This window comes from Fistularia commersonii, chromosome 3 (assembly GCF_037954325.1).
Source record: "Fistularia commersonii isolate RoL2024-O1a breed Wild chromosome 3, RoL_Fcom_v1.0, whole genome shotgun sequence".
NCBI classification, from domain to species: domain Eukaryota; kingdom Metazoa; phylum Chordata; class Actinopteri; order Syngnathiformes; family Fistulariidae; genus Fistularia; species Fistularia commersonii.
The window spans coordinates 4,849,965-4,863,160 of record NC_141286.1 but is presented as its reverse complement, the minus strand read 5'-3'; the positions used below and the strand labels follow the sequence as shown (position 1 = coordinate 4,863,160).

The window sequence follows — 13,196 nt, the reverse complement described above, 5'->3', positions numbered from 1 at the left end:
ACGCGCCGATGATCGCTGACTGGAATCAAACGTTATATTGCAATTCGATCGGGTGTGTCCTTCAGCTCCTGGCCAATAGAACAGCCGCAACATTTAATATTTTAAATCTAAAACTAATGGACGGGCAATATGTGAGAGGTGTCTTTAACTTTGCTGTCCTTACCTACATCTAAATTGCTCAGATAACACATTTATAGCTTAGCGATAAAGGATGATGGTGATTCTCACCAAAAATATTGAACATAATTGAGTTCCATTGCATTTCATGCAACAGTTTGCCTCAAATTTCCCATTTGTTATTTGAATTATCAAGTTATTTCAGGTGCTCCGCATTCAAAATATCTCTGTACTTTGACAGGATTCCGATTTATCGGCAAATGCATTTGTGATGTTTCTGCAAGATTATGTAGATTTTGTGAGAAGTTGCCAAAAAGTCTTCAATAAAATGAAAAATAAAAAACATGTAGAGAAAAGATGTGCAAAGTAAATCATATCCACCCAACATCCACATAAAAAAATGAAACTGAAGAAAAGAAAAACCCAATATGTACATTATAATGACTGCATAGTTGCTTATTAGTGATTTTTTTGGGATGTTTTGGCAGAAATGAAGGTCAGTTACTTAATACACATCCGCAAGGGAAAAATCACCTAAATGCATCACGTCGATATTGTACTGTAAACCAATAACGAAAAACCCAATTAGCACAAACCAAATAAACAAAACGAACCAAAACGGTATGTAGATCTTACCCGCTGCGAAACGCGCCTCCTGCTCTCCCTCGGTGAGATCGGAGTAGGAGTTAAAGTCCGACTCCAGGGCTGCCGGGGTTTCCATCGGCTTACACCAGCCCTTCCACTCGATGAGGTGGGCGACTCTGCCCTGAGCCATGGCCGTAGGCTTTGTGACATGGTCTTTCACTACCTGGGAAATACCTTTAGGACAGATATTTGTATTGATGATACTTTCGTGCTTTATATGACAACGTGGAATATTCCGCTTGCGTCGCTCTCACCATGCAGGGATGATCGTGCTAATGCAGCAATCTCTTGAATAGTTAGAGCTCTTCTTGATTTTGGTAGCATTTCAATGGTGTCATCAACATTCACCTGGAACGAAAAGAAAAAAAAAAAAAAAAAAACGTCCGTGACTCGAGGGAAAACTGGCACGGCAGCTCAGCTCAGCATGAATATAAGGGCGGCTTCTTAATACATCCTGCGATGAGTCACAGGGAAATCCGGTGTTGTGTTTGAAGGAAAAGAGGCTCTTGTGTTCAAAGTGCCTCAAATATTCGTCAGGCCTTGACACCGAATGTTCTTCCTCAGATCCCTGAAATACCGACTCCGACATAAACCGTTTAGCGACAACACGCCTATGTCCCTTACAAATGCATTCTCTACTCTGAGATCTAAATAAAACAAGAGTTCTCCTTTCATGAGGGCGACAAAGCACGGCTCTTAGATCTGTTTCAGCGTTATACTAAGTTTCCCTGCTCCCTTTTACACAAATAAGGTTGGTCAGATTATAAGGAATCCCCCTGTAATCTATGATGGCGTCAGCAACGGCGTGATACAGCAACCATACAAATAAACACCCTCTACAAACAGCTTTCTCAAAAATAACAGTGCGTATAGTTAACAGTTTGTTCATGCAAAGAGTGAAAAATGACAAATTCCAGAGCGGCTGTAATACATTTATGTTCATGCCGTGTTGCATCACATCATTGCTTTTTTTTTTCTTTTTTTTTCTGCAAACGTGCCTCACTTTGCATATCATTCAAAACCAGTGACTATTTTTAAATGTCCGATGGCTTCAGCGATTTTGTTAAATAAAGTCAATGCTTTGGGAAACAGGTAAGGGAGAGGGTGTTCTCACAGGATAAGACCTACACGTATTATTACACGTATAAACAATTATTCTTAAAAAAAAAAAAAGAAAAAAAAATCAAAAATTTCCTTCGGGATGAATAAAGTTGTTCTTATTCTAATTCTTATGAACAAAAAAAAAAAAAAATTCCTGCTTGATTGTTTTATATTTGCACGGGTAGCCATCCGTGCCTGAGAATGAGAACAGCGATGTCATCGATTACGTACAAGAAAACGGGGAAAAAAAAAAAAAAAAAAGGGGTTTAAAAAAAAACACATGACCCCGTCAGGACAAGTTGAAAAGCCTCTGTCGTCTTTGCGGCGGACGGAAGCCGAACCCTCGTCGTCCAGTCAGTCCTTCATTAAATCTGTAAAGTCAAACCCCACAGGGGGTATCAGGTATTGACAAGTTCTTTTGTCCAATGACTCTTTTTATAGCCGTGCCTGATCTCAAGGGGGGAACATGTGCATCGGCAGCACCGGCCCACATGCAGAGCGGGACTACAGCTGTTACTCAATACGGGTGAGCACACATGGTGGAGAGGACAATTCCACAAATACGGCACACAACAGATGCATATTGTTGAAGAATCACGGCTGTAAACATCTGGATTTGGGTTTTTGTCAGCCGTGGTGATAAGAAAACAAAAAAAAAAAAAGCAATGGGGACTGTGGAAAAATGGTGGACAATTTGGGGCGATTTAAGAGGTTGGGGGGACGGCGAGATGTAGTCGCGGATTCAAATGGGAGTCCTTTACCTTAAAAAAAAGCGATCAGAACCAGGATCTGCATGCCAAGACCTGAGGGGAAACTGAGACACTTGGCACAGATGCCAAATATGATTGATTTAAGTAGTCAAAACAGAACTTTAAGTCTTATCTAATGTATCATTATGCAGCTTTCCCCACTGCGTCTGGTCACGACACATATAATCCATCAACACAAGATTATGTCTAAAGCCTCTTTATTTATTTTTATTTTTTTCTTTCTTTTTTCCGTTCGTCATCTTTGCGCAACCACATGCTCTTCCAACGTGCCTCAACTCTGGGATGGTGCGATGTGACTCTGGGGAGTCGAAGCTGAGAATAATAAGATTCATGTAAAAGGTCAGGAAATTAACGCGTGAATAAAGAGCGTGACGGACCCGTCATTTCGGAAAATTGCATCCCATACCTGTGGCCGAACAATTGAAGAATTTAAATTGTTAGGTCACTCTAATGTTTCTCTTTCCCTCTCCCTCATTGCATAACAGATTTGATTTGCGCTGAATGAGAAACAAGCCGACAAGTCTGGCTTGTCTCAGAAGCGTCGGCCCTGACCTTGTCCTGTCAATTCCACTTAACACCTGCGGGACAGCAGCCGAATACCAAACAAACATAAAAAAAAATACATAAAAAAAAAAAAAAAAAAAGACTATCTGTGAAAAGAAGGGCCCTGCCGGAGCAAAAGGGGGGATCCCGAGATGGCGATGGTATCAGCGGCTGCCTCGAGGCACGATAATCCTCTTGTGCCGCAGAGCAGCTCACAGATCAGACAGAGGATAATCTGTAAGAGACGTGACATATACCCTCGAGGAGGGTTCCGAGGATATATTGTGTTGATTTTTAATTAAAAAAACTGATGCTAGACAGCTAATGTGTCCTCCCACAGAGAAAAAGTTTTATTTTTTAACAGATGGTTGACTGGAGGAATGGGTTTGTGTGGGAGGATTTTACTTGAGGGGCATCTAACTCAGACACTCCACTGACTAAAGCTCTTGAACTCATTTTTCATCTCTCTTTCTTACACCAAAGCTGTCTGAGGCATGGCTTCCTTAACAGACAGGGGAGGAAAAAAATGGTTCGAGTCTGTAGTTTCAAGCCGCACATTTTTTAAATTAATTGAGAAATTCCAACTTTTCAACCGACTGCGTAATCGAATAATGTAAGCCAGGGATGTCAAACTCATTTTGGCCACTCGACCTAATTTGGTGCCAAGGGGGCCGGACCAGTAAAATCATTACCTAGAAGTAACGCTAAGACCAAATTTTTCTTTTATTTTAGTGTAAAGGAGGTAACCAGGTCAATTATAAAAATTTCATATGTAATGTACAATCTGTATATGTGATGAATTGTTTGTCTAAAAAAATACATGACAAAAAAATTTTGTTGAGTTAAAAGAGAAAATCTGGTCACTGTGGGAAAATGTGCCACAAGAATTTATCAGAAAATTGATTGGTAGCATGTAGAAGAGGAAGTATAATGTTTACAAGGCTAATCAATGTTTTCAATTTTACCCGTTTTTTTTTTTTTTTTTTTTCCTATCATTTTTGTGGCTTTATAGAAATAAGAAAAGAAAAGATAATTTTAACAATGTCACTAGACGTTTTTTCATCAAAAAATCATTTTGTTTTCAAATTTTGAAGCAAAACATACATTGCAAAGTTACTTTTTCATTTTTTTTCCTCTTTTTTAAACCCACTGTATAAACCCCCCAGATGCATGTGAGAAAAAATGCATAGGCCGCACTAACAGAAAGGTTTGATTTTGGGCAGGGGGACACAAAATATTGCTCCGCGGGCCGCGAGTCTCAGACCCCTGATGTAAGCAGTGTCGTCGTATAAATTTGATTGAATTAAATATATGCTGCAACATACGTGCAGTATGTTCCTCTTAGCTGAAGTGCCGATAAAGGTCCATCTAATGGTAAAATCTTGAATAACACTTCTTTTTATTTCATGGATTACTGGGATCATCAGCTAAATCTGTTTTCTTTTGCATTTAATACTAATAGTAAATGTATGGCAAAATAAACAGATCACTGATTGCATGAGTGTTTTATTGAACAAACTATTTTATTAAACTCATGTATTCAAGACACCCTTGTCTAGAAGTTCATGTCCATTTATTTATTTTGGCTGTTGGGCCAGATGTCTTATTTAATTTTTACGCGCGGGCCAACTAAGTATCATGTCAATTGAACCAAACGAAAATTGCAATTGAAATGTTTACATTTTTTGGCATTTTTTTCAACTTTAAAATCATGAATGATCATATAAATAGACCGACATTATTTTGGATGGAATCATCCATACAGAATTAAACAAAAGGAAAGAATAAGGAATTTGAAATTCAATATTGATTGAAAATACTTCTTAAGATATTAAAAGAAAACGGTATGGCGGGGGCAGATAAAAAAGCAAAATGGTCGTAAAATGCCCAGGTCTGATCTATAAAGTGTTCTTAATTAAAAGCAGCACAGAGTTGTCATTGACAGAACATTTGTACATTTGCATTTTTTTTTTTTTTGCACTATCAGTTTATAAAGTTATCAAGGAATTTCTCCTCCGATGTTCCCGTTTCAGTTAACAAGGGGAAGCAGTTGCTTATAAAATCGATGGACAAACTAACCTGTCAAAAAGATAAGTTGTCTCCACCACAGAGATCTTTTCCCTTCCATAGGGGACGGACCATATATTGCTATGTTTTCGTGGAGCTCGATGCTGTTATTAAGATTTCAACCATTCATTCATTCTTTCATTTTCTTTAACGCTTATCCTGCACCCAGGGTCGCGGGGGGAATTGAGCCTGTAACGGCTTTCATTGGGCAAGAGGCGGGGCTGACAAATAAAGAAAAAACATTCAATTTTTTATTTATACGTCTGGGAAATTTGGGGTCTCCTATGAAGCCACTGCAGGTTTTGAATGGTAGGAAGGAAAGTGGAGAACCTATGAGGACATGGGGAGAACCTGCCGACTCCACAAAACGACCACTCGTCGGAGAAAGAATATTTATGTATCAAATGATGGATAAAGGAACACCTTAAAACAAGAATGGCTAAAAAGCCTCCTTGAATCATAATCAGATTCTTTTTAATCACCGAATATACAATGTACGCAGGAATATGATATGGTACGACAGCGCCTGATAGCAGGAAATCTAAGATTAGGGAATAAATTCTAAGAAAAAGAATTAACTTTGCAATAACTAGCAAATGCTTATATCTATTCCAAACAAACATAGAAAAAAAAATAGTCGTTTTTTATTTATTTTTTTCTATATTTGTTTGGTAAACAGGACTGTCTCAGAAAATTAGAATATTATGACAAAGTTCTTTATCTTCTGTAATGCAATTACAAAAACAAAAATGTCATACATTCTGGATTCATTACAATCAAATGAAATATTGCAAGCCTTTTGTTATTTTAATATTGCTAATTATGGCTTACATCTTAAGAAAACTCAAAAATCCTATCTCAAAATTTTAGAATATCATGAAAAAGTAAGTTTTGTCTTTTTAATTGCATTAGAGAAGATAAAGAATTTTATCACAAAATTCTAATTTTCTGAGACAGTCCTGTAGATATATCTATGTATTCAAAAAAAAAATGTCCTTTGAGGAATTATATATATTTAACTTTTTCCATTGCTACCGAAGGATACATTGAGACCTAATCCTGAAGAGACGGTGCCTACAGGTTTGTGCATTGGTGTGGACCTATGAACCCAATTCAGCTATTGGGTTGGTGTTCTGCTCTTCAATACACCCTCCTCACCCTTCTCATCAAGACACACACACACACACACACACACACACACACACACACACACACACACACAGGGGAAAGCAGCTTCACTGTGATGCATCTCTTCTGTCACACTCCCCAGCAGCATCGGAGCAGCCCTCATAAGAAAGGTATGATCACATGCCCGCACACACACACACACACACACACACACACGCACACACACACAGCATCAAAAAGCTATGATTCTTCACGGTTTCCTGACCACAGACAGCAGAAAGGATGTCTCGTTGCCCCACAGGAGGAGTTGATCATCTATGACTTTTAAATTATAAGTTAGATGTAACTTAACGAGTCAGTGCAGCCGCTAAATGCGCGACAGGGAAAACAAGTTACATTTTCAAAAATGATGCGTTTTGTTTTGAGTGAGCGCAGAGCGAGTTTCACAAAACTGGCATGATGAATGTCACTCAAGAGCAGAGAGGACTCGCCCTTTGAAATGATCATTTCAGTTCGATCGTCTGAAGATAGAAAACATGATATGGTGAATTAGAATATTCGTTCCATGTGCTCCATCCAATTTTTCCTGACATCTGGCACATGATTTTCATTCCTTATTTGTTCATTGATAGAATTTAATCAAGTCAGTCAGTTTAGAGCCAATAGTCATTTAACGTGATGGCCTGGACCAAAGGCAACAAGAGAAGCATGCAATATATATTTAAGCTTATGTAAAAAAGCTTACAGACACACACACACATATGTATATATATATATATATATATATACATATGTGTGTGTGTGTCTGTATATGTGTGTATATATGTATGTATATACAGTAAAGCTGAGGTTGGAGTCAACAGATTTCTCTTACACTGTAATAAGTGAACCTCTCATTTTAGGAAAGTACATTTTGTCAGTATTTCTTCATTTTACTGAAGTATCACAGCATAATTGTCTTTCAAAATGTCAATAATTGCAGAATCCATGTCTTGTGATACTACTTATCATAATTTTGTATTGCATTGTGAGATGTTTTATTATTTGCGGCATTAGTTGTAAATGTCAGGTGCCCACTGTTGACAAATTAGATGTCAAATAATATTTGAAATATAAGAACCAACCATTAGCCATTACATTTCTAACTTTCATGTTCATCTAATATAAAAATTCTACGAGAATTTAAAGATTCTTAAGTTATAGTGTTAGAAGTTTGAGGCGATCTAAGGGCCACTTTTGTCATTTGCCAAAACTGAACGCAAGTTCACATCATTTTTTTTTTCACATTCAGTAAAAGAATTGTATATTAAAATCATGTCTAGTATCAAACTTTCAAAATAAAATCCCCTGCAATGTCAATATAAGTGTTTTTACACTATAATTGGTATTACAGTTTTGTCATTTTTCATATTTATTCATTTACGTATCCATGTGAGTTATGTGAAAAGTTAAGGTAAATTTCAAATTCTCTCAACCTTATATCCTGATGTGGATAAATTAACATTTGAAACAAGAATCTCTTGAACAAACTGTTACAGCAACTGAAGAGATTTTAAGATGTAATTCAAAAATGGTCATCTTTACTGGGATTCAGCGTTATTAAAAATATATATTTTAATAATAACCTTGAGAAAACCTCGAGGTTATTGGATTGATGGTCACTTCTGACCGCTCGCCATGCTCATCATTCGTCCTCCCTTGTGATCCCCCACCGCTCTACTGAACAGCAAAGAAAACATTTGGTCACACACACACACACACACACACACGACTCCACACCCTGGCGGGAAGGAACCTGATCACTCTCCTCCTTCAAAGCTGTCACTCTGCTCCATTTCTTTCTCACCTGTCCCTGCCTTGATTTGTGTCACAATTCTATGGAAAAATGCCGTTATGTCACTTTTCCTCCGGGAGGACCTGCAAGTCTTATTCGTCGATGACTTCGCTCACTCAAACTCCGACAGATGGCAAAAACAGCTAAATTAATATTCAATATGCCTCGCGTTTTGAGGAGGTGTTGACGCTGCTATCAAGTCTGACGTAAACACGATTTACACCCACCGGTTGTATTATATTAATGAAGCGGAAATCTATCGCCGAAAAAAAAAGAAAGCCCCGATTTAACCGAATGTTGGTTCACATTAATGAGGCTCGAAAATGTAATTTACCAAGTAATCGCTTTGCCTGCATTTATGTGTTTCTGCATTGAGCCCGACTAAAACATCTCGACGGACGCAATCGGACCCAGCGGAGACCAACGTGAGTCCGTCTGCTGAAGTGCAAAAAGATGAAGCGTTCCAGCCAACCTGACTCTCAGTGCCCATGAAGCCTGAGAGGCTTATAATGGATCACTTAGGGGCAGCTAATCATTGCCTGGCTCGCACCCATATGGTGCACACTAATGGATAAAAGGGCCATCTCTGAGCCAATTATCAGACTAATACTAACGCCGTCGCAGACTTCGTGGGAAGTAAAAGAAATTCGAAAGGCAAACAACGCAGCGGGGTGAAAGAATCCCAACAGGCTGGGACTAAATAAAGTCTCAGTACGTTCGAATGAAGTTGGCCGATGAAACATGTCACCGCACGGCAGATCTAGTCATGATTGACAAATAGCGGAGCGGTTTAAGGTCTTTAACCCTCATATTATGTTAAGGGTCGATTTGACCCATTTCACCCATTGACCCAATGGGTCAAATTGACCCTTAACATAATATGAAGGTTATGCCCACCTTTTTATGTTACATTCGGTCCCAAGACATGCAGCTTTACGCTTTACGTCGCTGAGATTCTATTCTATGCAGAACAAGAAGCAAATCATTCCAAACCCAACTGGTTCACGTTCACGAAACGAGAAAGGTAAAAGAATCCCGAGTTGAAAAGCACATTTAAAGACTCCGGTGTCTCAATTTATGACTCGGGTATCAAACCACAGAGCAGCGGTCGGGAAGCTACGGCTCGCGAGACGTGTACGGTTCTTCCGTACGGCTCCCGGACAATTTTGAGTTGAAAAAGAAAAAAATCAGTTGGGAACTGATTTTCAAAATATTCGTGATATTTCTTCATATTACTGTGTCATTTTAAAGTAAATAGAAGATAAATTTCACGGGTCACCCGTCAGTCGGTTCGGGAACCATTGGCGTCCGAGCACCTTCAGGTCATTGTGAAGGTGAAGAAATCAATTTTATCAGATAGCCAACGAGTTTATCCGCTTCAACCCTCGTAACAGAAAAGATGGGGAAAAAAGGAAAAAAAAAAAGAAGATGATTACAGTCAATCTGGACTGCGTGGAGAGAGGAATTTGCATTTGGATCTGCGGTATGTCTAATATGCGACGATAAAATTGCATCGATGAAACGGTCAAATATAAAGCAGCACTTGGAACAAATCCACGCGGCACCAGAGGTCGCGTTAAAAGTTAGACATATTTAATTTATTATACGTTAAAAATACTATATGGCTCTCGATAAAATATATTTAGAAATATTTGGCTTTTATGGCTCTCCCAGTCACAAGGGTTCCCGACCCCTGCCACAGAGGGATGAGAAAATAATTTTCTGCTTCATGTGGTGAATTATTGAAACTATTATCTGTGATCAGGCATATCTGGTAAGTGATCAATTAACTTTCACTAAAGATGACGGCGTCAACTGTGGAAATACACAGTACTTTTTTTTTAAGAGACAAAATTTGAAAAAAAAAAATGGATATTTCTTCATAAAACTTTTTAAGTTCCATCTCTACTGCCTTATATTTTATCCAGTTGAAATCAAAGAATTATTTTTTAATCATTGGGGAATCACCATTGAAATGCAGCTTTACACTTAAAGTCATCAGTATATTTATTTCATCGATCTCATTTAATTGACTCACCTACTTATTTCTCCCTTTTTAAAGAGCCTGATAGATTTTTTGGCTTGATAGTTTTCAATAGTGATCTTCTAAAGAAGAGGAACGAGCAGAAGAAAATAAATTTACAAAATAAATACAATAAATCTACTATAATATACTTCATTATATTACACTGTACCACTTGTTTGTTTTTGTTTTTTTTGAATGCTTATGTGCTTTTCTATTTTTACTAATAATTTCTTATTGATTATTAAATGTATTATGTTTACTGAATTACTGCAATTAAAATCAATCTTAACCTAACAGGAAAAAAATAGTAATAAAATGAAAACCTTACACTGGCAGTAGAAGAAAAACAGACAATGCTATCTTTAAAAAGCGTGTAGTTAAGACTGATTAAGAGAAGATTAGTTAAGATTAATTAACTACATCCTTTTTAGTGTTTACTTGGCGTGATTAAATATATTCATGATCCGAGTATGAATTTAGCAATGTTAGGCTATTTCTGTGCAAACTCTGCTTACTCACTCATCTCCTATGGTATTCTTTCTGATTAGGCCTTAATTCAAAAAGTGCCATCATTTTCAGACTCCAGCATTGAAGGATTTAAACGTAACTTTTGAGTGCCGCGGTATATCATTTCGAGGACTCGGCCGCAAGTATTTATTTTAATTGGATTTTGATGTCACTTTTTAAAGTGAGGAGGCATAATTCAAGCTTCTTTCTTTACCTACCCTCCCTCGTGGCACAATTAAAGTTAGGGCTCAGACAGAAGAGTGTGTGACTGAACTCAAACTTGTACATCGTTACTTGAACAGCAGGGATTCAACTGCAACGCTGTCCCTCAGTGGGGTATCTTCAGACAGAGGCTTAAAACATCAGTGGTCAACAGTTAACTGAGAACCTACGACAAAAAGTAGGACTACGTCGCTGTGCAAAAAAATGTCCACCTTATAAATCCTATCCAAATTAGAAAAATAAAAAATGTTAGGGGCACCTCGCTGAAGTCCAGTGCACCCAAAGGTGCGGTCAGAATCAGTCTGCGCACCAAGCAGGTCCGAGTGCTTCCCAAAAGTGCAAGGTCAGACAGGGAACTCGACGCGCTCCAGTCCACGCGCAACGAACCGTCGACCGCCACTGTCGGGAGGAAGAGAGCCACGTGAAGATTAGAAGCAGAGTTACCGTCTTAAAACTCACAGCCGCTCCAGTTGGTTTAGAAATACAAGCCGCATACTATGACAACAACACGCACGATTAGAATTTTGTCTCACAACAAACGCAATATAACTGGAGCAATGAGGTCTATGAGTTTTAAGAAGTACACTACAGCTTGTACTGAGTGGTTCCACTTGCATTCGTCATGCCGACCCATGCCTCCAAACTCGACCCGTCAAAGGCACCAAGCAAACACCACAAGTGTCTAATAATGTTAGCGTTGTGTGATAGAAAGATGATTGGGTAACTCCAGAAAAGATATTCTTCAATAAGCAATTTTGAAGCTTGTTCACTTTGATTTTCTTCAAGAAAATCGCAAACCTTGAAAAACAAGGGAAAAAAAAACAATTGAGACGATGATCGTTTTTAATGGTTTCGTCTCTTTCGCTTTTTACCGATGGATCTGCTGAAGAGGCGATACCGTATCAAAATGAGATCGTCCAATATAAGGACGCGGTGTTGAAAAGAGGCAGGACAAATGTGTTCTTTGAGGAATTTCACCTCACTCAAGACGGTATAAAATCTAAATCTAAAGCATATTTCAGAGCTCATCTATATGGACTTCATATTTCTGTTCAGGCTCCTAACTCCAGGTGTCTAAGATAGATGACTCGACTTATTGTAGCACACTGTGTAGTGAAATAATGTGGCCTCTGAGGGCGCAGTGCCTTCCCCCATGCATTTTAAAGCCATGCCGTCATGTCATGCAGGTAAGGCAGCAGCCCAAGCTTCTAGGACGTTTGCTCCGTATAATCGGGGGAAGAGAAGGAGTGTAAGGCTTGTCAAAAGGACCACGCCTGTCGTGGCGTGAAACGAAATTGCTTAAAAAATACAAATTTGCGTGACGTGAGCTGGCAGACACAAAGACACCGAACGTCGCCAAACAACTTCCTGGTTTCTGTTCATAGATCCAGGTCTGCTGCCTGGAGATCCTCAATCAGAAGCGAACATTGTTGCTGGGCTGGATGCCCAGCAAGATGAATATTCGCCCATACTTACTTTCCTAGGATAATGAATGACCGACACATTTATTTTGGTGGTGTTATTTTGCTTAGGGTGGAGGTGGGGGGCAAAAAAAAAAAAAAAAAACTTGAGCGCCCAGGCATCACACATGCCATCCCTTCATTGTTGCTGGGGTGGATGCACAGCAAGATGATTATTTGCCCATACTCACTTTCCTAGGATAATGAATGACCGACACATTTATTTTGGTGGCGTCATTTTGCTTAGGGTGGAGGTGGGGGTCAAAAAAAAATAAAAATAAAAAATAACTCGAGCGCCCAGGCATCACACATGCCATCCCTACATTGTTGCTGGGGCGGATGCCCAGCAAGATGATTATGTGCCCATACTTACTTTCCTAGGATAATGAATAACCAACACATTTATTTTGGTGGCGTCATTTTGCTTAGGGTGGAGGTGAGGGTCAAAAAAAAAAAAACAACAAAAAAACTCGAGCGCCCAGGCATCACACACGCCATCCCTGCAAGAGTGAAACAGCCACATCTGGACGGTCCATCAGTTCAGCACCCCGAACGGCGTTGAGACCCCTCCTGGGCCCGACGCTCCCCCACATACCTGCGCGTCCTCGTCACTCTACAAATCAGATTTGCAAAACGAGATTACGGGGTGGGCCTCTAAATGTCAGCGCCTGGCTCCTCTTTCCAGCCCTCCACTGCGGGGAGACGTTTCTTGTTACTGTCTGAAAAGAGCAACTCGCTCATCTAGTCACCGGCGCCCATCTCAAATATTAAGGTCA

The 13,196-nt window shown here is 39.2% G+C and overlaps 1 protein-coding gene across 3 annotated transcripts in view; it reads right to left on the bottom strand.

Moving 5' to 3' along the window:
* The window catches only part of fam131ab (family with sequence similarity 131 member Ab), a 28,100-nt gene that overhangs the window by 11,269 nt on the left and 3,635 nt on the right, over positions 1-13,196 (bottom strand). For 2 of the 3 annotated variants that reach the window (XM_086142202.1, XM_086142186.1), the window contains exons 2-3: positions 1,017-1,110; positions 754-936 (exon numbers count right to left, since the gene is read on the bottom strand). In XM_086142202.1, coding sequence (XP_085998328.1) covers positions 754-936; positions 1,017-1,086 — 253 coding nt within the window. In that variant the 5' untranslated portion in view covers positions 1,087-1,110. Of the gene's footprint in view, positions 1-753; positions 937-1,016; positions 1,111-11,219; positions 11,360-13,196 lie in introns of all 3 variants that reach the window. The other variant, XM_086142195.1, reaches the window with a different exon arrangement.